The sequence below is a fragment of the Rhinoderma darwinii genome, chromosome 3 (assembly GCF_050947455.1).
Source record: "Rhinoderma darwinii isolate aRhiDar2 chromosome 3, aRhiDar2.hap1, whole genome shotgun sequence".
Taxonomy (NCBI): Eukaryota; Metazoa; Chordata; class Amphibia; order Anura; family Rhinodermatidae; genus Rhinoderma; species Rhinoderma darwinii.
In genome coordinates, this window is record NC_134689.1 from 93,635,919 (window position 1) to 93,661,817 (window position 25,899).

At 44.2% G+C, this 25,899-nt stretch overlaps 1 protein-coding gene across 3 annotated transcripts in view; it reads left to right on the forward strand.

Moving 5' to 3' along the window:
• The window catches only part of CPLX2 (complexin 2), a 176,461-nt gene that overhangs the window by 106,610 nt on the left and 43,952 nt on the right, over positions 1-25,899 (forward strand). For all 3 annotated transcript variants that reach the window (XM_075856467.1, XM_075856466.1, XM_075856465.1), the window contains 2 exons: positions 9,251-9,349; positions 19,340-19,515. In XM_075856467.1, coding sequence (XP_075712582.1) covers positions 9,319-9,349; positions 19,340-19,515 — 207 coding nt within the window. In that variant the 5' untranslated portion in view covers positions 9,251-9,318. The remainder of the gene's footprint in view (positions 1-9,250; positions 9,350-19,339; positions 19,516-25,899) is intronic.

Genomic DNA, 25,899 nt, shown 5'->3' on the forward strand with positions numbered 1-25,899 from the left:
CATATGTCCTAGGGGGCGCTACACTGGCGGATTCACTTGTTGAGAAGGATCTGGGTGTACTTGTAAATCATAAACTCAATAACAGCATGCAGTGTCAATCAGCTGCTTCAAAGGCCAGTAGGATATTGTCGTGTATTAAAAGAGGCATGGACTCGCGGGACAGGGATGTAATAATGCCACTTTACAAAGCATTAGTGAGGCCTCATCTAGAATATGCAGTTCAGTTCTGGGCTCCAGTTCATAGAAAGGATGCCCTGGAGTTGGAAAAAATACAAAGAAGAGCAACGAAGCTAATAAGGGGCATGGAGAATTTAAGTTATGAGGAAAGATTGAAAGAATTAAACCTATTTAGCCTTGAAAAAAGACGACTAAGGGGGGACATGATTAACTTATATAAATATATTAATGGCACATACAAAAAATATGGTGATATCCTGTTCCTTGTAAAACCCGCTCAAAAAACAAGGGGGCACTCCCTCCGTCTGGAGAAAAAAAGGTTCAAGCTGCAGAGGCGACAAGGCTTCTTTACAGTAAGAACGGTGAATTTATGGAATAGCCTACCGCAGGAGCTGGTCACAGCAGGGACAGTAGATGGCTTTAAAAAAGGGTTAGATAATTTCCTAGAACAAAAAAATATTAGCTCCTATGTGTAGAAATTTTTCCTTCCCTTTTCCCTTCCCTTGGTTGAACTTGATGGACATGTGTCTTTTTTCAGCCGTACTAACTATGTAACTATGTAACTATGTAACTGCTTAATTCAGACATATTAGTTGATTTGACCTACCCTACTTCTTGGAAGGTTGAAGTCTGGACTTTCACTAGGTAAATTAAAAACTTAGATTTTTCTTCTCTTCAGCCATTCACATGTAGAGTTCCTTTACTCTTTTGGATCATTGTGCTGATGCATAACACCATTCTGGTTCAGCCTTTTTTCCTCTCCTCTGGACCTTAAACAAGTAGGTCATGCACATATAAAACAAATTGAAGATTTTCAAAGGGTTAAAATTCCTTAAAGAGGAACTGTCAGCTCTCCTGATGTCTGTTTTAGCAAATACTTGCTTTACACATGAAATAACAATGCTGGAACATCTTTTCTTTTATATTTATATTGTTCTGTTCCTCCTGGAAATGGGTAAATAAAATGCCAACTGCCAACTGAGCTTTACCATACCCCTTGTTAATAAGGTGTATCCCAATACAGTCTGCCACTGTCAGCACTGACTGGACAGTGTCAAACTGTGTAGAGACAGACCCCATTGACTGGAGGAATGGTAAGACCCAGTTATTAATTTATTCATGCATTTCCAGGAGGAATAACAGGAATAACACAACCCAGAGTAAGTAAAGATGCTCCAGCATTGTTATTTTGTAGGAAATGCAGGTATTTATTAATACAGACATAACAGGAGAGGTGACAAATCATGTTCAACAGCCACTTGATAGATTAATATCAAATTATAGAAAGTGTTTTAGTGCAAATATTGCTGCTAAGTTTAGTGCATTTTTTTTAGCAGCTTCCCCTCTACAAGCTCCATCTCAAATTTTTAGTTTTCCCAGAGCTAGTGGGCGGAGCCTAACTGCTAAGATGTCTCCCAGGTATTGCACATAGAGAAGAGAACATCCTGCTTCCCAATGTTTTTTGTAGAAGACATAGAAGCAGTAGCAGTATGAAGAACATTATATGGCAGAAATGAGCAATGTAGCTGTGAATCCAACACTGGTGAAGAGTAGTCAGTAAGCCAGGGTCTGTATGGAGCAGGATCAAAATAGAAGGAGCTGTAGCTGGGCCAGGAAACCACACGAAAAGAATCACAAGCACCGAGGGACAGGAAGGGCAGGCTTAAATAGACCGAGGGCGGGAGCTAGCTGAGTCTGGCCAGGTTGCGATAGGCTCTCCCACTCCTAAGCCTGCCAGCCTGAGTGGTGGAAGCTGGAGTCAGTCTCAGGGATGTAGATTCAGGTGCTGACTGATTAATTATGGGAGTTAACCCCGAAGCTGTGCCTGGCAGATCCTTTACAGTACCCCCCCCTTTTATGAGGGGCCACCGGACCCTTTCTAAGTGGACCTGGCTTACTGGGGAAACGCAGGTGGAACCTCCTGACCAATACCCCAGCGTGAACATCCCGGGCGGGTACCCAAGTCCTCTCCTCGGGCCCGTATCCTCTCCAATGGACCAGGTACTGGAGGGAGCCTTGGACCATCTTGCTGTCCACAATCTTGGCCACCTCGAATTCCACCCCCTCAGGGGTGAGGACGGGAACAGGAGGTCTCCTCGAGGGAGCCAAGGACGGGGAGCAGCGTTTAAGGAGAGAGGCATGAAACACGTCGTGTATACGAAAAGACAGGGGGTAACTCCAGCCGGAAGGAGACAGGATTGAGGACCTCAATGACCTTATACGGCCCAATAAACCGGGGTGCAAACTTCTTGGACGGAACCTTGAGACGCAAGTTCCTAGACGACAACCACACCAGATCCCCGACCATAAACAGGGGGTTAGCAGAACGTTTTCTATCAGCCTGAGTTTTTTGTACGCTCTGGGACGCCTCTAGGTTCTTCTGAACCTGGGCCCAAACTGTGCACAGTTCCCGATGAACGACCTCTACCTCGGGATTGTTGGAACTACCAGGTGAAACGGAGGAGAACCGTGGATTAAACCCAAAATTACAGAAAAAGGGGGAGACCCCTGACGAGTTACTGACCCGGTTATTAAGGGAAAATTCGGCGAGGGGAATGAATGAGATCCAATCATATTGACAGTCAGAGACAAAACACCTTAAATATTGTTCTAGAGATTGATTAGTCCTCTCAGTTTGGCCATTGGTTTCAGGAAGGAAGGCAGAGGAGAAGTACAGATCAATCTCCAACTTCATACAGAAGGCTCTCCAAAACAATGAAACAAATTGTACCCCTCTGTCCGAAACAATATTGACAGGGACCCCATGAAGACGCAGGATGTGTTTGACAAACAAGGTAGCCAATGTCTTGGCGTTGGGTAGTTTCTTCAGGGGCAAACAGTTTGTTTTCCCGAAGGACCTGGAGCACCTTCCTGACATGCTCAATGTGGGAGGACCAGTCCTTGGAAAACACCAGTATGTCATCAATGTACACTACAAGAAATATCCCCAGGTAATTTCTCAAAATCTCATTTATGAAATTCTGGAAGACCGCAGGGGCATTACACAACCCAAAGGGCATGACAAGGTATTCGAAATGGCCTTTGGGCGTGTTAAACGCAGTCTTCCACTCATCCCCCTCTTTGAGAACCATTGGGCCCCCTGAACCTGATTGAAGAGATCAGGAATCAAAGGAAGGGGATACTGGTTCCTTACCGTGACCTTATTCAGGCTACGGTAGTCAATGCATGGCCTAAGACCACCATCCTTCTTCCCTACGAAGAAGAAGCCAGCACCTACCGGAGAAGTAGAGGGACGAATGTAACCCTTGGCCAGGCATTCCTGGATATACTCTCTCATGGCTTCACGTTCGGGACAAGAAAGATTAAATATCCTACCCTTAGGAAGCTTAGCTCCTGGTACCAATTCGATAGCGCAATCGTATTCTCTATGAGGAGGTAACACTTCGGAGGCCTCCTTAGAGAAAACATCGGCGAAGTCCTGAACAAACTCGGGTAGCGTGTTCGCCTCCTCAGGGGGATAAATAGAATTAACAGAAAAACATGACGTAAAACATTCATTACCCCATTTGGTAAGCTCCCCAGTACTCCAGTCAAACGTGGGATTATGCAACTGCAACCAGGGAAGGCCTAGAACCAAATCGTACGATAATCCCTGCATCAACAGTACAGAGCACTGCTCCAAATGCATGGAGCCAACAAGGAGTTCAAAAACAGGGGTATGCTGTGTAAAATAACCATTAGCAAGAGGAGTGGAGTCGATACCCACTACCGGGACAGGTTTAGGCAAATCAATCAGAGGCATAGCAAGAGACATAGCAAATTCCACAGACATGATATTAGTAGAGGACCGTGAATCCACGAAGGCACTGCCGGTAGCAGACCTACCACCAAAAGAGACCTGAAAGGGAAGCAAGATCTTAGTACGTTTCCTATTTACGGGAAATACCTGTGCGCCCAAGTGACCTCCCCGATGATCACTTAGGCGCGGAAGTTCTCTGGCTGCATTCTTACGCTTAGGACAGTTGTTCACTTGATGCTTGTCATCCCCACAGTAGAAGCAGAGACCATTCTTCCTGCGGAATTCTCTACGTTGTTGGGGGGACACGGAGGCCCCGAGTTGCATAGGTATCTCTGAGTCTTTCGGGGAGGAACGAAGCAACGGAACTTCGGGAGGCATCATGGGGGAGTCGGAGGAGAAAACACATAAACGTTCACGTTGTCGTTCCCTGAGACGTCGGTCAAGTCGTACCGCTAAAGCCATAACCTGGTCTAGGGAGTCAGAAGAGGGATAGCTAACTAGCAGGTCTTTCAGGGCATTCGACAGACCCAACCTAAACTGGCACCTTAAGGCAGGGTCATTCCACCGAGAAGCTACGCACCACTTCCTAAAGTCAGAACAATACTCCTCAACAGGTCTCTTACCCTGACGTAAGGTCACCAGCTGACTCTCGGCAAAGGCAGTCCTGTCAGTCTCGTCATAAATAAGTCCGAGAGCAGAAAAGAAACAATCAACGGAGGAAAGTTCAGGGGCGTCAGGAGCCAAGGAGAAGGCCCACTCTTGGGGCCCTTCCTGGAGCTGGGACATAATTATACCCACCCGCTGGCTCTCAGAACCTGAGGAATGAGGCTTTAAACGAAAGTAAAGCCTACAACTCTCCCGAAAGGAGAGAAAAGCCCTCCGGTCCCCTGAGAACCGGTCGGGCAACTTGAGGTGGGGTTCAAGAGGTGAGGTGAGGGGAACTACCAAGGTAGCATCAGGCTGGTTGACCCTCTGAGCCAGGGCCTGGACCTGTAGGGAGAGACCCTGCATTTGCTGAGCCAGGGTCTCACGGGGGTCCATAGTGGTGTCAGGGACCAGGGTAGACTAGGTATGGGCTTGTGATTATGTAGTGACGGGGGCTAGGGAAACGGACAAGTGAGCCCTAGTCTACCCGCCACTCTGTCCCTGCCTACTTGCAACGACCCGCCCTAGGCGACGGGGTACAACTGGGCGGCGGTCCCTGCGCTCAGTAAGTGCACGACAAACACGACAAACATACAAGGGAATACAAGCAAGGGAAAGGGGCAGTTGCCCACGGCAACACCGTGAGCAACCAGAGTGGTGAACGAGCCGAGTCAAGCCAGGAGTGTGCGAGGTACCAAACGAAGAGCAGAAGAGTAGTCAGTAAGCCAGGGTCTGTATGGAGCAGGATCAAAATAGAAGGAGCTGTAGCTGGGCCAGGAAACCACACGAAAAGAATCACAAGCACCGAGGGACAGGAAGGGCAGGCTTAAATAGACCGAGGGCGGGAGCTAGCTGAGTCTGGCCAGGTTGCAATAGGCTCTCCCACTCCTAAGCCTGCCAGCCTGAGTGGTGGAAGCTGGAGTCAGTCTCAGGGATGTAGATTCAGGTGCTGACTGATTAATTATGGGAGTTAACCCCGAAGCTGTGCCTGGCAGATCCTTTACAACTGGGGTGAGATATAATATTTACTAGAAGCTGTAGCAGCATTTCTATGTGGCGCTCTGCTTCTCTTTCACACTGCTCCTGCTCCCTCCTCCCCTCTTCATGGGCTTTTATGGGCAGCTGTAACCTGATCCTTCAGTTAATTAATAGTCTTCAGTAAATTCAGAGTTAGTGAACATTTAGGAGTGAGGAGGAAAATGAGCCTGAATGTGGAGAGGTATTTTTCTCAAATAAAATATATTACAAAGCTTCTTATATTCGCTTATACTCTTGATTTATGCAAAGTTTGTTTAACCCCTTGCAGACATTTGATGTAGGGTTACGTTATAGTCGGCAAGGGGAAGCATGGAGCGGTCTCACAGGATGGGCCTGCTCCATACTAAGCGAGTGTTGGCTATATGTTACACCCGACAGTACACTACAATGAGCGGGATCCCCCTCAATAGCAACTGTGGCATCTAAGCTGTCTGACGCCCCTCCACGATGCAATCGCAGGAATGCAGATAGTTGTCATGGCAGGCTGGGGGCATAACGAAGGTGCCCAGGTCTGCCATCTTTCTGCTCCTATTAAGCACTAATAAACATAATTCCGAAGTCCGAACTATTACAATATAACAATATTTAACCCGCACGATAAAAGCCGTATATAAAAAATAAAGCCTGAGTTGCTGATTTTTATTAACATTGTCTCCCACAAAAAAATTTAAGGAAATGAGATCAAAAAGTCTTATGTACCTCAAAATGGCAACAATGAAAACAAAAGTACACCCCTCAAAAAATAAGCCCTCTCACAGCTGAATCGACGCAAAAATAAAAAAAAGTTATGGCTCTTAGAATATGACATCACATAGTTTTCTCTTTATAAATGTAGTAAAATATATGAAAAAAAACTATATAAATTTGGTATCACCATAATCGTTTTGACCCTCAGAATAAAGCTAACATGTATTTTTTATTGCACAGTGAATGTCGTAAAAACAAAACCCAAAAAACCATGGAGGAATTTCAGTTTTTTTCCCATTCTACTCCACAAATAATATGTTTCCATTTTCCCAGTACAATATATGGTACAATAAATGGTGCCATGAGAAACAACAACTTGTCCCACAAAAAATCAAGCCCTTATATAGCTTTATTGATGGAAAAATAAAAAAGTTATGGCTTTTAGAAGGTGTGAAAGAAAAAACAAACAAAAAAAAAAGAAAAAGGGCTGTGGCAGGATGGGGTTAAATGACAGTCTATATTTAAATTAATATGGCACTTTGTCATATGTTTTCTTCGGTTATCTTCGTCTAATTTTCAAAAGAGATCAAAAACCATGTAGTGTGACAAACATGCAAAAGCAAAAATTAATAGTTAATAATCTGCAAGCACCATATGTCATAGGGAGAGTAAAACTGAGAGAGTCACTTGTAGAGAGGGATCTGGGTGTACTTGTAGATCATAGACTAAATAACAGCATGCAATGTCAATCAGCTGCATCAAAAGCCAGCTAATACTGTTGTGTATTAGAAGCAGCATGAACTCGCGGGACAGGGATATAATTGTTATGGCAGGAAGAAGGGGAAGGGGATAAGTGAGCCCTAATCTACCCACCGCCCTGTCCCTGCCTACTTGCAACGACCCGCCCTAGGCGACGGGGTACAACTTGGCAGCGGTCCCTACGCTGACTAAGTGCAAGGGAATACAAACAGGGAACAAGCAAGGGAAGGGGCAGTGGCCCACGGAACACCGTGAGGAAACCAGAGTGGTCAGCGAGCAGTCAGAATCTGGATGTCACGAAGTATACGAATGCAGAGCAAGGAGCAGGAAGCAAGCCGGGGTCAGAGCAAAGCAGGATAAGCGGCAGCTGTAGCAAGGCTGAAGCAAGGCAGTAGCAGGCTGGAGCAAGGCTGTAGCAGAGCCAGGAAACCAGGAAGAATCACAAGCAATGAGGAAGAGAAAACGGCAGGTATAAATGGACAGGGGGCGGAGCTAACTCCGACTGACGAGGCCGCGATAGGCTCTCCCACTCCTGAGCCTGCCACCCTGATTGGTGGGAGCCGGAGTCAGTCTAAGAGGTCCGGCCTCAGGTGTCGATTGATTAATCCTGGGAGTATCCACAGACGTAGTGCCTGGCAGATCCTTTACAATAATATTACCACTTTACAAAGCATTAGTGCGGCCTCATCTAGAATATGCAGTCTGGGCTCCAGTTCATAGAAAGGATGCCCTGGAGTTGGTACAAAGAAGAGCAACGAAGCTAATAAGGGACCTGGATGATCATAGTTATGGGAAAGATTAAAATAAATAAATGTATTTAGTCTTGAGAAAAGACGTCTATGGGGGGACATAAGCATATTAATGGCCCATATCAAATTATGGTGAAAAGATGTTCCGTGTAATTTGGAGAAAAAAAAAAAGATTCAATCTCCAGAGGAGACAAGCCTTTTTCTACCGTAAGAACTGTGAGTCTGTGGAATAGCCTACCGCAAAAAAATGGTTTTAACAGAAACAGTTGACGGCTTCTAGAAAGGCTTAGATAATTTCTTAGAACAAAGTAACATCACTGCATAAGTAAATGTATAGAATTGTTTAAATGTGGATCCAGTCTTGGGATGAGGAAGGAAATGTTTTCCTTTTAGGTCAAATTTTCTCATGCATTAATTGGCTTATTTTTGCCATACTCTTGATCAATACAAAGTTATACAATTTACTCTACTACTTACCTTCACCCATCCCCTGGTTTAACTTGAAGGACATGTGTCTTTTTTCAACCGTACAAACTATTTAACCCTATAACTATGAAAAGATTTTATTCTTAGGTATTTATTTGCTATTCATAGAAGCTACAGGCTGCACAGTAGAAAACGGTACTTGACTACTATAAACATCTGGAAACAACTGAGCATGGGTGCAACTATAGATGTAGCAGACAGAGCAACTGCTTAGGGTCCCAGAAAGAACGTTGTTCCTTCTTGTGGGGAATTACAAGTTGGTGGCTTTCTGCTATCTAGCACTACTATGTGGACTTCTCTGATATATAGCACTATTATCCATACCTTTAATTATTGGTACTTATGCTGCTGTTTTAGTTTACTATCACTAGGTTCTAATTTTATGATGGGGCCCCCTAATTCTAGTTATGCACCTGCAACTGACCAAGGCCTCAGGATTCATCCTATACATAGACCTTTTACCTTTATACTGCTGCTATGTATCTGCTTCTCGGGGTATATAATAGCAAATAGGTAAAATGAATCCAATGTTCTATTTTTGCCCCATAAAACTGTCAATTCCTCCGTAGCTCAATTGCATGTAATTAAGGCGTTTCTGCTGCGGTGTGATACAAATATAGAACATTATTCTAAAAATACGGAAACCCTCAATGGATGTTGGAAAATGTCAACCCCAGTGTAAGCGGAGTTCCTGGTGCTTCTGATTTTACGCATTCCTCATATTGAGACTGGTTTATATTCAGATATTAAAGAGAATAAGTTGATGAGTAAAGCGTAACATTTTCAATTATTTTCAACCTGTAATAGGCAAAAAAAAAATGACATCAGTATTAAAGGTCAGTGCATGTGTGTTCTCTATAGTGTAATAAGCATCAGTTATATATGATGTTTTTATCAATTATCTTGGAACATTATAAATTTCTCAATATTCTTTGTCTCTTTCTTATAGCGTCTCCTTATAACTGTACTGGATGAGAATACCTCTTTGACCAGCAGGGCAGAACTCATCAGAGGACCATGGATTTTGTTATGAAACAAGCTTTAGGGGGTAAGATAGATCTTTTTTTCTAACCTGTGTCCATCTGCTTCTATTTAACTAACTGTGCCGGGATTATCATTGTATGTCACAAGTTTAAGTCCCGCTGTTGCAATAATGGCAACTATGCAGGGTCCCTTTGGGTAAATCAGAATTAAAGGGGTTGTCTCAATACAACACCTTTCCATATGTCCCGTCAGGCCAAATAGACATCATAGAGGGGGTACTGAGTATGCCCCCGCTGTTAACCAGAGAGTGGAGAGACGCTAACAAAGAACTGGTCTTGTAGACTTGGCAAGACCACCGATTCCATGGACTGCAGGGAAATATGTAGCTGTGATATCAGCTGTTCACAGGTGATTAAGAAGCAGGACTAACAGCAGATCCAAGCCCGTACTTTATTTTAAAACTGGATATTTTAATTAAGCACCACATTACATTCTCTGGCTTATTTCAGGTTATTCATCCAGTAATAATATGTGTCACTAAGAAAATTGATCCAAAGAGATCTAACATATTTCACCAGATTAATGCAGTACTGTAATGACGGGGTAGGGAGACAGACAGGTGAGCCCTAATCTACCCGCCACTCAGTCCCTGGCCCATCCTAGGCGACGGCGTACAACTGGGCGACGGTCCCTACGCTCAATAAGTGCACGACAGACAAACAGACAAGGGTACACAGAAGCTAAGGGAAATGGGGCAGTTGCCCACGGCAACACAGTGAGCAACAAGAGTAGTGAACGAGCCGAGTAAAACCAGGAGTGCACGAGGTACAAATCGCAGAGCAGGAGCGTAGTCAGTAAAGCCAGGGTCAAAAATGAAGCAGGGTCAATAATCATAGCAGGAGTAGCAGAGCCAGGAAACAGAAAAGAATCACAGGCAAAGGAGGAGCAGGAAATGCAGGTATAAATAGACAGAGGGCGGAAGCTAGCTCCGTCTGGCCAGGCTGTGATAGGCTCTCCCACTCCTTAGCCTCCCAGCCTAACTGGTAGAAGATCGTGTCACTCTCTCAGACTTAGGAGCAGGTGCAGACTGATTACCCACGGGCATCGACACAGAAGCTGTGTCTGGCAGATCCTTTACAGTACCCCCCCCCCTTTTAAGAGGGGCCACTGGACCCTTTCTAGGTGGACCTGGCTTATTGGGGAAGCGAAGATGGAACCTCCTGAGCAATACCCCAGCGTGAACATCCCGGGCGGGTACACAAGTCCTCTCCTCAGGCCCGTATCCTCTCCAATGGACCAGGTACTGGAGGGAGCCTTGAACCATCCTGCTGTCCACAATCTTGGCCACTTCGAATTCTACCCCTTCAGGGGTGAGAACAGGGACCGGAGGTTTCCTCGAGGGAGCCAAGGACGGGGAGCAGCGTTTAAGGAGGGAGGCATGAAACACGTCGTGTACTCGAAAAGACGGGGGTAACTCCAGTCGGAAGGAGACAGGGTTAAGGACTTCAATAACCTTGTACGGCCCTATATATCGGGGAGCAAATCTTTTGGACGGGACTTTAAGGCGCAAATTTTTTGAAGATAGCCACACCAGATCCCAGACCACAAACAAGTGGTTAGCAGAATGTCTTCTATCTGCCTGAGTCTTTTGTATGCTCTGGGACGCCTCTAGGTTCTTCTGAACCTGAGCCCAGACTGTGCACAGTTCCTGATGAACGACATCTACCTCGGGATTGTTGGAACTACCAGGTGAAACGGAGGAGAACCGTGGATTAAACCCAAAATTACAGAAAAACATGACGTCATGCATTCATTACCCCATTTGGTAAGATCCCCAGTATTCCAGTTAAACATGGGATTATGCATCTGCAACCAGGGAAGGCCTAAAACCAAATCGGACGATAATCCCTGCATCACCAGTACAGAGCACTGCTCCAAATGCATGGAGCCAACAAGGAGTTCAAAAACAGGGGTATGCTGTGTAAAATAACCATTAGCAAGAGGAGTGGAGTCTATACCCACTACCAGGACAGGTTTAGGCAAGTCAATCAATGGCATAGCTAGAGACATAGCAAATTCCACAGACATGATATTAGCAGAAGACCCTGAATCCATGAAGGCACTGCCGGTGGCAGACCTACCCTTAAAAGAGACCTGAAAGGGAAGCAAGATCTTATTAGGTTTCATATACATGGGAAATACCTGTGCGCCCAAATGACCTCCCCGATGGTCACTTAGGCGCGGAAGTTCTTCCGGCTGCTTATTCTTACGCCTAGGACAGTTGTTCACTTGATGCTTGTCATCCCCACAGTAGAAGCAGAGACCATTCTTCCTGCGGAACTCTCTACGTTGTTGGGGAGAGACGGAGGCCCCGAGTTGCATAGGTTCATCCGAGTTTTCCGTGGAAGAATGAAGCAACGGAACCTCGGGAGCCATCATGGGGGGGTCAGAGGGGAAGGCACAAAAACGTTCCAGTCATCGTTCCCTGAGACGTCGGTCAAGACGTACCGCTTGAGCCATAATCTGATCTAGGGAGTCAGAAGAGGGATAGCTAACTAACAGGTCTTTCAGGGCGTTCGACAGACCCAACCTAAACTGGCACCTCAAGGCAGGGTCATTCCACCGAGAAGCTACACACCACTTCCTAAAGTCAGAACAGTACTTCTCAACTGGTCTCTTACCCTGACGTAAGGTCACCAGCTGACTCTCGGCAAAGGCAGTCTTGTCAGTCTCGTCATATATGAGCCCGAGAGCGGAAAAAAAAAGATCAACAGAGGAAAGTTCAGGGGTGTCAGGAGCCAAGGAGAAGGCCCATTCTTGGGGCCCGTCCTGGAGCCGGGACATAATTATACCCACTCGCTGGCTCTCAGAACCTGAGGAGTGGGGCTTTAAACGGAAATAGAGCCTACAACTCTCCCGAAAGGAGAAAAAAGTCTTCCGGTCCCCTGAGAACCGGTCAGGCAACTTGAGGTGGGGTTCAAGAGGTGAGGTGGGGGGCACTACCAGGGTAGCATCATGTTGGTTGCCCTTCTGAGCCAGGGTTTGGACCTGTAGGGAGAGGCCCTGCATTTGCTGAGCCAGGGTCTCAAGGGGGTCCATAGTTGTGTCAGGGACCAGGGTAGAAAAGGTATATGGGCCTGTGATTATGTAATGACAGGGTAGGGAGACAGACAGGTGAGCCCTAATCTACCCGCCACTCAGTCCCTGCCTACTTGCAACGGCCCGTCCTAGGCGACGGCGTACAACTGGGCGACGGTCCCTACGCTCAATAAGTGCACGACAGACAAACAGACAAGGGTACACAGAAGCTAAGGGAAATGGGGCAGTTGCCCACGGCAACACAGTGAGCAACAAGAGTAGTGAACGAGCCGAGTCAAACCAGGAGTGCACGAGGTACAAATCGCAGAGCAGGAGCGTAGTCAGTAAAGCCAGGGTCAAAAATGAAGAAAGGTCAACAATCATAGCAGGAGCAGCAGAGCCAGGAAACAGAAAAGAATCACAGGCAAAGGAGGAGCAGGAAATGCAGGTATAAATAGACAGAGGGCGGGAGCTAGCTCCGTCTGGCCAGGCTGTGATAGGCTCTCCCACTCCTCAGCCTCCCAGCCTGACTGGTAGAAGATCGTGTCACTCTCTCAGACTTAGGAGCAGGTGCAGACTGATTACCCACGGGCGTCGACACAGAAGCTGTGTCTGGCAGATCCTTTACAAGTACATTTTATGAACACAGGTTGCAATATGTCCAAAATAAACAATTTATGGGGCACTCTCAACAGTCACATTTTCAACAGATATTAAACAATAGTTTTTTTTTTTTACATTAAACAAATATTTGTGATACAAATAAAAGATTGGTTTAATCCAAGCATATTAAATCACACATTAGTGATTGGTTTATTTCCAACCTACAATAGCAAGAACAAAATTGCATGTGAATGGGGTTTAAAAAAATATTTTTCACTAGCATTGTTCTGTAAACTGTTGCAGATTTTAAGTACAGAATCCACAACGAAAATCCACAACAAATCCAACACATCTGAACATATCCTTACTCGACATTGCAGCTTTATTTCTCATATATGAGGCTCACATTATTTACTCTAGAAGTAGAATACAAATCCATTTCTCAGGCAAGTTTCAAAAATGTCCCTTCTCATAGAATCTGATCCTGTGTTTGGTTGAATTGCAAAGGAGAATGGATATACAGTATGTACCTTTATTGTTCCTAGGGCTCAGTTCACAGTTTTGGTGCAATTTATGAAAAACAAAAAATCTTGCCAAAAGCAGAAGTGGAGTCTAAATAAAAGAGAAGTGTAATTGAAACCTCTATACTTATTTTTATTGGATGGATTGTTTATGCTGTACAGTGAGAATATTCAGGTGTTAACAGTGCCCAGTGAAAGTATTTACCCCCTCTTGGTGTTCTTCCTGTTTTGTTGCATTACAACCTTGAATTAAAATGTTTTTTTTCTATGCCTACTACTTTGAAGGTGCAAAATATTTTTCACTGTGACACAAGCAATAATTAATACAAAAAAAACAGAGAACGTTAATGTGCATAAGTATTCACTCCCTGAAAGTCAATACTTTGTGGAGCCACTTTTTGCTGTAATTACAGATGCCAGTCTCTTGGGATATGTCTCGATTAGTTTAGCAGATCTAGACACTCTGATTTTTGTCCATTCTCCCCGGCAAAACTCTTCCAAGTCCTTCAATTTAGGTGGGTTGCAATGAGGTACGGTAATCTGTAAGTCATGCAGATTGAGGTCTGGGCTTTGACTTTCAAGACTTTTAAATGTTTCCCCTTAAACCACTCCAGTGTAGCTTTATCAGTATGTCTAGGGTCATTGTCCTACTGGAAGATGAACCTTCATCCCAGTCTCAAATCTCTGGCAGACTGAAACAGGTTTTCCACAAGAATGGTCCTGCTGTGACACCCATGGCCGCGGACCGTCGGGATTACTCACCCCCTGACGTCCGCAGCCATGGATCAGTAAGCACTGACCCGCATCTCCTCCTCCTGCTGTGTCCCATAGGGTGCGCGCGCGCGCTCGTGCCTGGCCTTAAAGGGCCAGCGCGCACCTGAAAAGTATGTTAATTAGCCCATGATCACTCTGGACTATAAGAAGGGCCCTGCCCATTCCTTCATTGCCTGAGCAGTGTTGTGTTTACCCGTATTAGTCTTTGCAAATGGTCCCTTAGTGTTTTCCAGTTCCCAGTGTTCCTGTACCTGCTACCTGTATCCTGTATCCCATGCTACCTTGTTCCTGTGCCATTGAGAGTTTGAGTCATGTGGTACCGTATACTGCGCCTTCTGTGGTACACCACGCCTGGTGTCTGCCTGCTGCCAAGGTCCCATCCGAGCCTACCATCACTACTGTCTGAAATGACCACAGGTACCCTTATTCGAACTATAGACATTTACTTGGTATCCTGTTGGCCAGCTGCTATCACACTACGGCTGTATGGCCCAATGGGTCCACACACCCACCGTGACAGTACGCTCAGGCCATGGACCCTGCTGGTCCACCCAAGACCCTCAGTTTGATGCTGTCGCCACCATGCTTCACTGTGGGAATGGTGTTCTTGGGGAGATTGGTAGTTTTGGCTTTGCACTACACTCAGCGTTTCCCATGATGGCCAAAAAATTACATTTTAATCTCATCTGACATGTTTGAGGAGTCTGCCACATGCTGTTTGGTAAACTCAAAATTTGCTTTCTTATGTCTTTCTTGTAGTAATGGCTTTTTTTTCCAGTCCATAAAGCCCCACTCTGTAGAGTATACGGCTAATAGTGGTCCTATGGACAAATACTTCTATCTCCGCTGTGGATCTATGAAGCTGCTACAGTGTTATCGTTGGTATCTATGTTGCATCTTTGATTAATGCCCTCTTGTGCCCACTCTGAGTTTTGATGGGCGGCAGTCCCTTGTCAGGTTTGTAGTTGTGCCATATTCTATCCATTTTGTTATAATGGAAAGGTGCTCCATGTTCAAAGTTTGTGATATTTTTTTATAACCCAGCCATAACCTATTTGGTGAACTTCTTGGCCTTCAAGTTGCTTGCTCAGTTGTGTTGAAGACGTATTGGATGTTATGAGCCTCACTCGCCCCACTCTCCATCGAACCATACTTACAGGTTCCCGGCGTCCTGGTCCATGCTGTTGGCTTCTTCCTCCTTGTTCAGCACCTAGTAGCTGCTCCAGCCGCTAACACGCTCCTCTGGCTCCTAGTGCGTGCGCTGACCCTTGCATTCTTAAAGGGCCAGCGCACCATCATTTTACATTTAGGTATAGAGCTCCTCCTGCTCTGGAACATATTGCCATAGCAATTTGGGTCCCTTGATTTCCTAGTGTTCTAAGTATATTCCTGCTGTCTTGTTTCTGAATTCCTGTGTACCAACCTTTGCCTGTTTTTGACCATCCGTGCCTCCTCTGACCTATTGTTACATTCACCGTGTTCAACCTCTGCCGCCTACCCAGAATTATTGCTATGTTTGTCATTCTAAACCTCTGCCGCCTGCCCTGACCCTTTGCTTAGTTTTACCACTCTGTCTCTGCCAATGTCAGCCGTCATTAAGTGAGACTACTCTGGGGGTAGTGACCAGCGGTTCCCCAGCAGCAATGTCCACATCCCTGTACAGGGGTTAAAGGTAGCTCTCTTAGACTATGCTCCCTGGAGTAGCCCAGTCAAATCCCTTAGTGACGAGTAGGGTTCATTTTGCCCCCTGCTGGCCCTACTACAGCCCTCTCCTAGGACTGTTGTTACAGGAGCGTTTCAGAACAGGTGTATTTATAAGAATTTGGACTATTTTGTTAGGTTCATTACATAAAATACTTTCGCAAGGCACTCTATGAGAATAGAAGGAAGTTAACATTTTTTTCAAACATAGACCATAGACAAGAGTGGCACTGAGTGTGCAAAAAAAAGTGTCCTCTTCATTCTTTCTCATACAAAACCTTGAAGGCATATGAGCTTTGGAGCTTCCAGAAAACCAGGAAGTGTCCTGCATTGTGAGTTGTAAATCCTCCCAAAATCTTCCCCTCTGCTGTTGATTGTCAGCTCTGCTGCTCCTCTGCATCATACAGCGTTCTCTCCAGAGGAGCTGCAGAGCTGTCTATCAACATCAGAGGGAAGGGGTTGGGGAGAGTTTACTGCTCAAAATTCAGGAGACTTTCTGGTTTGTTGACACTCTGCATCTCATTTGCATATGGCACCTAAAGGAAAAAAATAAACTTTTTTAAGTTATGTAAAGACTAGCATTGGCAGCATAGGTATGTTTATTCTAGTTTCCAACTTAGCTTGCCAGTGGTTTCAGGAGCTCAAAACTCGCATGCTTTGTAGAGGACTTGAAATAAAATCATTAGATTCTCCAAGAAAATATTCCCTATGATAGGCTTAGTGGAAATTAGTCTAGAATGTTGGTTTCTATGGACAAATCAGAACTGATTGCTGATTTTATAAAATTGTGGGTGGCAAAAATAATTGCAGACCAAGCTATCTAAGAAAATGTTTGCGATTGTATATAGCTTATATAGTTTTAATTTCTTTCACTTGCAAGTTGTAAACTTTTAGTAATTTTCTAAGAACTGTCAGTGTTTTTAAGAAAATCAGCATTTATGCAGGCATCAGGATCCTTATGTCTGCTTTTAAGAATAAAAAAAAGCCAGCAACATGTTTGTTCCTGATACCATAAAATGTTACATGTTCCTAACAATTCCCTAAACCCCACCACAATCTGGTATGCGGCTCTCTAGCTTGGATTTTATCACCTAAATATTACTTCTCTTTCTAGAGCAAATCCTAAGTGGTAGAGTGGCCTAATAACAATAATAGTCTCAGCGAGTGGGAATACCAATCTGATCTAATGTGGAAATTATTTAAAATATTTATATATATTTATTTTCCACTCTCTGATTACATACTAGCATATATTTGCTTAAAGGAAGCCATGTTACTGAAGTAGGTACTGTGGGCAGTGGGTTCAATGAAATGTAATTGGTTTTAATTGCAATTACATTTTAATGCACTAATCAATTCTATTAGTAGTTGGGAAATTGGGACTACTGTGCCTCTGCACATCAGTTGTTTCTTTATATAATTACATCCCTGCCAACTACTAGGGTCCTCCATTTGTTTTCTGATACCATAAAATGTTACATGTTCCTAACAATTCCATAAACCCCACCACAATCTGGTATGCGGCTCTCTAGCTTGGATTTTATCACCTAAATATTACTTCTTCTTCTAGAGCAAATCCTAAGTGGTAGAGTGGTCTAATAACAATAATAGTCTCAGCGAGTGGCAATACCAATCTGATCTAATGTGGAAATTATTTAAAATATTTATATATATTAATTTTCCTCTCTCTGACTACAAACTAGCATATATTTGCTTAAAGGAAGCCATGTTACTGAAGTAGGTACTGTGGGCAGTGGGTTCAATGAAATAGTTCAATCGTGTTAAATAGTGTAGAAAGTAATAACGGGAACTCAGCAAAAAACAGACAATGGACAGGGGGAGCTGTACCATGTCATACATATATTTCAGCTATGGCAGCCTGGGACAATAATCATTATAACTTTCCAATGGCACCTGTCAAAGGGTGGGATATATTAGGCAGCAAGTGAGCAAGGCAGCAAGTGAGCAGTCAGTTCTTGAATCCCAAACCAACAATACCCAGGCTTCCAAAAATAGACACAAAAGACAAATGTCTTTCACATAAAAAAAGTTTCTCTTTATTAATGAGTACAATGAGACAATACTAAGTTACCCTCAAAGACAGACAAGATAAAATCCATCCATCAAACCACACTAGTGAATAGTCAATCACTGTATGCAGTTATAATCAAATTTATAGGTAGTGCCAGACCTTGAACAAGGCTCTACATCTAGAATGAAACCCTAGGACAGTTTGTCATACAAAGTATCACATACATAAAGTACCTCTAGACATGGTTGAATGATGGGAGAAGTCACCCCATGGAATACCTCGACATGCGTTTCTCAACCTTCACCAGTACATTGGAAGCAGGAAAAATGGGCAAGCATAAGGAGTCTGAGCATCTCCAAAACCTTTGATTTGGCAGGATTTTCCCGGAATGCAGTGGTTAGTACCTACCGAAAGTGGTCCAAGGAAGGACAACCAGTGAATCAGTGACAGGATCATGGGTGCCCTATGCTCATTTATGTGTGTGGAGAACAAAGGCTATCCCGTCTGGTCCATTCCCACAGAAGAACTACTGTAGCGCAAATTGCTGAAAAAGTTAATGCTGGCTGGCTATAATAGAAAAGTGGCAGAACACACAGTATATCACAGCTTGCTCTGCTTAGGCGCAGACCGGTCAAAATACTCATACTGAACCCTGTTCACTGCCAAAAGACCTTACAATGGGCAGGTGAGCTTACTATCCAGTATTAGGCAGGTGGTTTTAATGTAATGGCTAAATGGGGTATATATATATATATAAGAATTTAAATGTGTATTTCTGATACCAGAAAGCAAATTTCTAGTTAATTGACAAAGACAATAAAATGATGGGCATTGTGCAAATCCATAAGGGTATGTTCACACGCAGTGTTTTCAGACGTAATTCGGGCATTTTACGCCTCGAATTACGCCTGAAAAAACAGCTCCATTACACCTACAAACATCTGTCCGTTGCTTGCAATGGGTCTTCCGATGTTCTCTTCCCACGAGGTGTAATTTTACGCGTCGCTGTCAAAAGACGGCGCGTAAAAAGACGCCCGCGTCAAAGAAGTGCATGTCACTTCTTGGGACGTTTCTGGAGCCGTTTTTCATTGACTCCATTGAAAAATATCTCCAATAAAATCCGTAAAATACGCAGCGAAAAATGCAAGCAATTACAAAAACGTCTGAAAATCAGGAGCTGTTTTCAGGAGAAAACAGCTCTGTAATTTCAGATGTATTTTGCTAAGCTGTGTGAACATACCCTAACTGTGAACAGAATTGTAAAATTTAATTAGTCGAGTTATTTGGCTTCTACAGTATTTTTCTTTAGTTTAATTTTATGGTTTTTTTTCCCCATTGGACACAGGGGCAACAAAGGATATGGGGAAGATGCTCGGAGGTGAAGAAGAAAAAGATCCAGATGCCCAAAAGAAGGAAGAAGAAAGACAGGAAGCTCTCCGTCAACAGGAAGATGAGAGGAAGGCCAAACATGCCAGGATGGAAGCAGAAAGGGAAAAAGTCCGGCAACAAATAAGAGATAAGGTGACCTCTTTTAGATCCATTTTGACTACAATTCATAGAAAAAATTATGTATTAATAAAAAAAAAAATAGGATGTAAACAGACAAGGCAAATTCAGTACTGTGTCCAACCGTAGAGCCCTACTATTTACTATTGACAAGCTGGTAAACTGACTGAATGTAAGATTTACATTTGCACATGGTTCAAAGTTAAGCAATGTGCAAATATAAATCTAAGGAGAAGGGATGTAAGATAATATTTGCATTAAGGTAAACATGAACATTTAACCCCTTCCCCCTGCTGGCATTCTGGGCCCTAATGTCCAAGCCATTTTTTAGATTTTTCCATTGTCACATTCGAAGAGCTGTAACTTTTTTATTTTTGCGTCGGCATAGCTGTATAAGGTCTTGTTTTTTGCGGGACGACTTGCAGTTTTTATTGGTACCATTTGAGAGTAGATGCGACTTTTTGATCACTTTCTATCACATTTTTTTTAAGTCAGGATTAACAGAAAACAGCAATTTTTCCATTGTTTTTTATTTTATTTTTTACAACGTTCACCGTGCGGGTTAAATAATGTAACAGCTTTATAGTCGGGGTCGTTACGGACGCGGCGATACCAAATATGTGTAACTTTTTTGCTTTATTGTAGTTTTTTTTAATAGTAAAGCATTTTGTAAGGGGAAAAGCTGGGTTTTTCATTTTTTTTTTTTTCACTTTTTTTTTAAATTAACTTTATTAAACTTTTTTTACTTTTTTACTAGTCCCACTAGGGGACTTCCCTATCCTCCGATCGCTATTATAATACACTGCAATACTTTTGTATTGCAGTGTATTACTGCCTGTCCGTTTAAAACGGACAGGCATCTGCTAGGTCATGCCTGCGGCATGATCTAGCAGGCATTCGCTGCAGGCAGACCTGGGGGTCTTTATTAGACCCCCGGCTGCCATAGAAGACACAGACACTCGGCGATTTTATCGCCGGGTGTCAGTGAGATGAGAGGGAGCTCCCTCCCTCTCTGCAAAACCATTCAGATGCGGTGCTCGCTATTGTGCACCGCATCTGAAGGGTTAAACGGGTGAGATCGATACTAATATCGATCTCACCCGGCAGAGCAGGGACGCCCCCAGCCCTCAGCTGCTTCTGGCAGCTGAGAGCAGGGAGATTTCACGGCTCCCTGCTCTGTTTACTTTATTCTAATGCAGCGACGTAGTTTGGCGGCGCTCTAGAATAAAGCCCACTAATGACCGCCGTAAAAAGACGTATCGGCGGTCATTAAGGGGTTAAAGGGAATGTATCACTTATATTTTTGTTCCTAATTGAAACCATATAGTGAAAGATAATCTTTTTTCTAATCTGTTTTTATTTTTTGATTGTATATTTCTTTAATTATATTTTCTGCGCATGATTAAGGGAGCCATTTGGGATTGTAGCCATCTTGTTATAGCAGCCTCATGGACCATGGGAACCTGTGAACAGGAGGGGACCCATTGACTTCTACAGGAGAGTTTCTAGGCATTCTCTGTGACCTGTGCAGAGGTCATTGTGAAGGAAGGGATAGGAGGGGAGCTGTGTCCATCACTTATTGTCAATGGAGGATCCTGTGTTATCTGCATATAGAAGTATTACCTTTTGTTATAATCCTGCCAGTGATGGTAGTCAGATGACTGCTGAGAAGTGATCTCTACAGAACAGGAAATGTCAGTCTATTGTGAGGTTCAGTGGCCAGAGTGAAAACTGCAAGATTCTATGATCATTTTTTTATACAGATAATAAAATTGAAAATGTTGAAAAAAATAATCACCCTACATTCTTTGAGAATAGGTTTAACATAAAAACGTAATTAAAAAAAATAGGTCAATAGGTAATTTTCTGATGACACATTCCCTTTAAAGGGAATGTGTAGCAAATTAAACCTTTTTTTTATGTCTCGTTACTTATTTCTATTATATTTTTTAAGTTTTTTGCTGTATTTTTTTTTTTTTCCGTATTGTGGAAAGTATTAAAAATTAAATAATAATTTGACATGTTTTCCAATGTTGACCACCAGGGGTAGCACTTCCCAGAATTATAGCAAGGTGAATAAGGCAAAGCAACCTGACAAACAGCTGCTGTAAATGTGGGAGGGATATATATTTGGATGGGTATTACCCCCGTACAATTTATATATAATATATGTCGGAGTTACTCACACTAGGTGTACACCACCGATTGTCAATGTATGATTGAAGGAACAGGGGGAGTAGGAAAAGTAGTGTGTTTCATAGATATAAAAAATAAAAAATACTTTATTATTAAATTGTTATTAAAAACAATGTTGGATGTAATTTACGTTGCGCCAAAGTCCCCTAGATTGGCACAATATGACAAATTATGTCTAAATTAAATTGCTCCAATTCTATAGTAGTATATTGATTTATATAGACGACTGACCTCTCAGTGTTGGTGAGAAAACAGTCAATTGCAAGCAAAAAATTATTAATAAGGTTCCTCCAACGGGCTGTAGATAAAGCCCAGCGATGGGGAAACCCCTACATCAATCTTGCTGCAATGGGTTCCATGTACATGCATATAACTGCATAGATTGCATGCACAAATATCCTGTGTGAGCAGACACGACACAGCAGAGTCGAAACTGCTGCGTGCCAGCAACTACACAGGAGTAGGAAAGGAACAAGCCACAACAAGTGACAGAACTGTTGAATTGCCTAGATAGTGACCTGTGAATGATGTATCAGCAAATACTCTGCCCTGTCAGGCAGTCAATGACTTGCGAATCACAGCTTGTGTGTTATCATGTATGTGTATCTCGGCATAGCAGAGTTGAAACTGCTATGCTGTGACAGCTCTGCAAGGGGGAGTAACAGATCGGCCGTGCTCCCGGACGGGCGGCCACACAGGCAGTGTGCCTGAACAACGAGCTCCAGTGCCTTGCAGGGGTGAGTACTCTGCCTGTCAGGCAGTTAGTATACTGAAGCACAGTTTCTTTATTATTTATTATGTAAGTTGAGCTGCCAGGTCATTCACACACACGTGGTGAGGGCTGGGGGAAGGAGAGCCGCTATCAGCTGTCTGTGTACGGACTTTACTCAGACACAGCTCGGCTCCGTTCCCCTGTGCAGAGCAAACTAAGTCAGCTGCCCAGCGTGCAGCCTCGGCAGGCCATTGTCCCTAACTAAAGCAGATATTCTGCAGGGTAGATGGTGAATAGAACTGCTAGTAGGCAGTACGGAGCAATATTAAGCATCCAACATTGACAGTGGTATTTAAAAGAACACCCGACGCGCGTTTCGCCGGTACTTCCCTGGAAGAAGCCGGAAGTGGCTTGTTCCTTTCCTACTCCTGTGTAGTTGCTGGCACGCAGCAGTTTCGACTCTGCTGTGTCGTGTCTGCTCACACAGGATATTTGTGCATGCAATCTATGCAGTTATATGCATGTACATGGAACCCATTGCAGCAAGATTGATGTAGGGGTTTCCCCATCGCTGGGCTTTATCTACAGCCCGTTGGAGGAACCTTATTAATCATTTTTTGCTTGCAATTGACTGTTTTCTCACCAACACTGAGAGGTCAGTCGTCTATATAAATCAATATACTACTATAGAATTGGAGCAATTTAATTTAGACATAATTTGTCATATTGTGCCAATCTAGGGGACTTTGGCGAAATGTGGGAGGGAACCTCACCCCCCCCCCCTCTCACAAGCCAGGAAAAGGTGTCTTCAAATTGCTAAGCAGTGTCCGGCAGCCATATTGGGTGTGATTCTGCAGCTGGAAGAAGTTATAGGACACACCAAAAGGCTAAGTGTATGTTCACACGCTTACTAAAAAAAGGGAAACCAGCTCCTGATTTTCAGCCATTTTTTAATCAAACTCGTGTTTTTTAACGGCCGTTTTTTGAGCTGTTTTTCTATAAAGTCAATGAAAAACGGCTCCAAAAACGTCCCAAGAAGTGATGTGCACTTCATTCTGGTCGGCGTCTTTTTATGTGCCGTTTTTGGAAAACTACCACGTAAAAAACGCCCTGTCGGTACAGAACGCCGTATTTCCCATTGAAACCAATGGGCAGATGCTTGTAGACGTTCTGCTTCCGATTTTTCAGCTGAAAACATTGTGTGTGAACATACCCTTAGAGTATGTGCACATGCTAACTGCATTTACGTCTGAAATTACGGAGCTGTTTTCAGGAGAAAATCGCTCCGTAATTTCAGACGTAATTGCTCGTACTCGCGTTTTGCGAGGCGTTAATTACGGCCATAATTTGGAGCTGTTCTTCATTGAATTCAATGAAAAACGGCTCAAATTACGTCCCAAGAAGTGTCCTGCACTTCTTTGCCGAGGCTGTTATTTTACGCGCCGTCTTTTGACAGCGACGCGTAAAATTACAGGCCGTCGGCACAGAACATCGTAAAGCCCATTCAAATGAATGGGCAGATGTTTGCCGACGTATTGGAGCCGTCTTTTCAGGCGTAAATCGAGGCGTTAAACGCCTCGTTTACGCCTGAAAATAGGTCATGTGAACCCAGCCTTAGAATGATGAAAGTGAAGTGAATAACTTTTCAGTTGACCGGTTCACACGCCGTGTATTTGACATGTTTTTTTTTTGCACATTTTACGTGCAAAAAAACACATAAAAAACGCTTGATTACACTTGATTTTGCATGTTTGGGGGATTTGAGTGTGTGTGTGGGGGGGGGGGGTACTCGCCGCTGATTCTTCAAAACAGCTGATAAGCGGCTATGAAGTATCAGCGGCGCCCGTGCACACTCCGCTCTGCCACACACACACACGGGAAAAGTCTTAAAGGGGTCGTCCAGGAAAACATGGCGCCGCACATGTCCTCAGGTCGTGTGTGGTATTACAGCTCTGTCCTATTCACTTCAATGGAAGTGAACTGCAATACCAGACACAACCTGAGGACAGGTGCGGCGCTGTGTCTCCAATCCGGACACAACTTCTGTCCTGAGATGACCCGACGCCATCCACCGCCATCACTGCAGACAGAACCACACAACTACGGCATGAGGGCAGGGCTTGTCCTGAGTGCACTGTCTCTTGTTATGGACAGATTTATAGTCACATGAACCCCGTCTGATGAACCGGTAACCTAGGTCCGATCACATGACAGAGGAGGTCACCAAAAACCCTGTGCACCCTCAGCCCGTCCATCCAGCCCTGGTTATATCTGCTTCTGTGAAAGCTGGGTGACCACCATTACCCCTCATACTGGAGTGTTTAGGGATGTGACTAATGAACCTCTCACACTCCAGTGGGAGGGGTAATGGTGGTCACCCAGCTTTCCCAGACCCCTGAACGGTAAATCTCTCTAGTTGTGCTGGGACTGTTTGGGGATGTGACTAATGAACCTCTCAGTCTCAGCACAACTAGAGAGATTTATCGTTCAGGGTTCTGCGAAAGCTGGGTGTCCACCATTACCCCTCCTACTGGAGTGTGAGATTCATTAGTCACATCCCCAAACACACTCCAGTAGGAGGGGTAATGGTGGTCACCCAGCTTTCCCAGACCCCTGAACGGTAAATCTCTCTAGTTGTGCTGAGACTGTTTGGGGATGTGACTAATGAACCTCTCAGTCTCAGCACAACTAGAGAGATTTATCATTCAGGGGTCTGGGAAAGCTGGGTGACCACCATTACCCCTCCTAGTGGAGTGTGTTTGGGGATGTGACTAATGAACCTCTCACACTCCAGTAGGAGGGGTAATGGTGGTCACCCAGCTTTCCCAGACCCCTGAAGGTAAATCTCTCTAATTGTGCTGAGACTGAGAGGTTTATTAGTCACATCCCCAAACAGTCTCAGCACAACTAGAGATTTATCGTTCAGGGCTTTCCCAGTACAGTTTCATCATGTGTCCTTCATACAGGGGGGGGCCGTTAGGGGGGGGCGTCAGGGGGGGCATTAGGGGGGCGTCGGGTGGGGGGGCCCGTCGGGGGTCACGAGAGCGGGGGTCTGTGAGATAGAGAGTGGGACATGCAGAGACACAGACCTTACCTGCAGTGCAGCTGGTCTTCAAGATGGCGCCTGCTCTCTCCCTGCAAACAGCTGCTCTGCTCTGTGTGACTCTGACCTGCGTCTGCGCAGTACAGAGCAATAGAGCAGAATCAATGGAACGGCTCCCGTTCATTGACTCCTATGCACTGTAGCTGCCGTATTCCATCTCTGTATGTGTCGTTAATCGACACATACAGAGATGAAAAACAAAATGGCAGCCCCCATAGTGAAGTAAAAGTTAGAAAAAAGAAAAAAGTAAAACACAAACACACACATAAATAAAAGATTTTATAATAAAACACTAAATGCAAATTGATATCAAAATTTTTTTTTTCGTGACACTCGTCCTTTAAGGAATGGGTAAACCCTTTAAGAATGCTTTTCATTCATTTTCGCA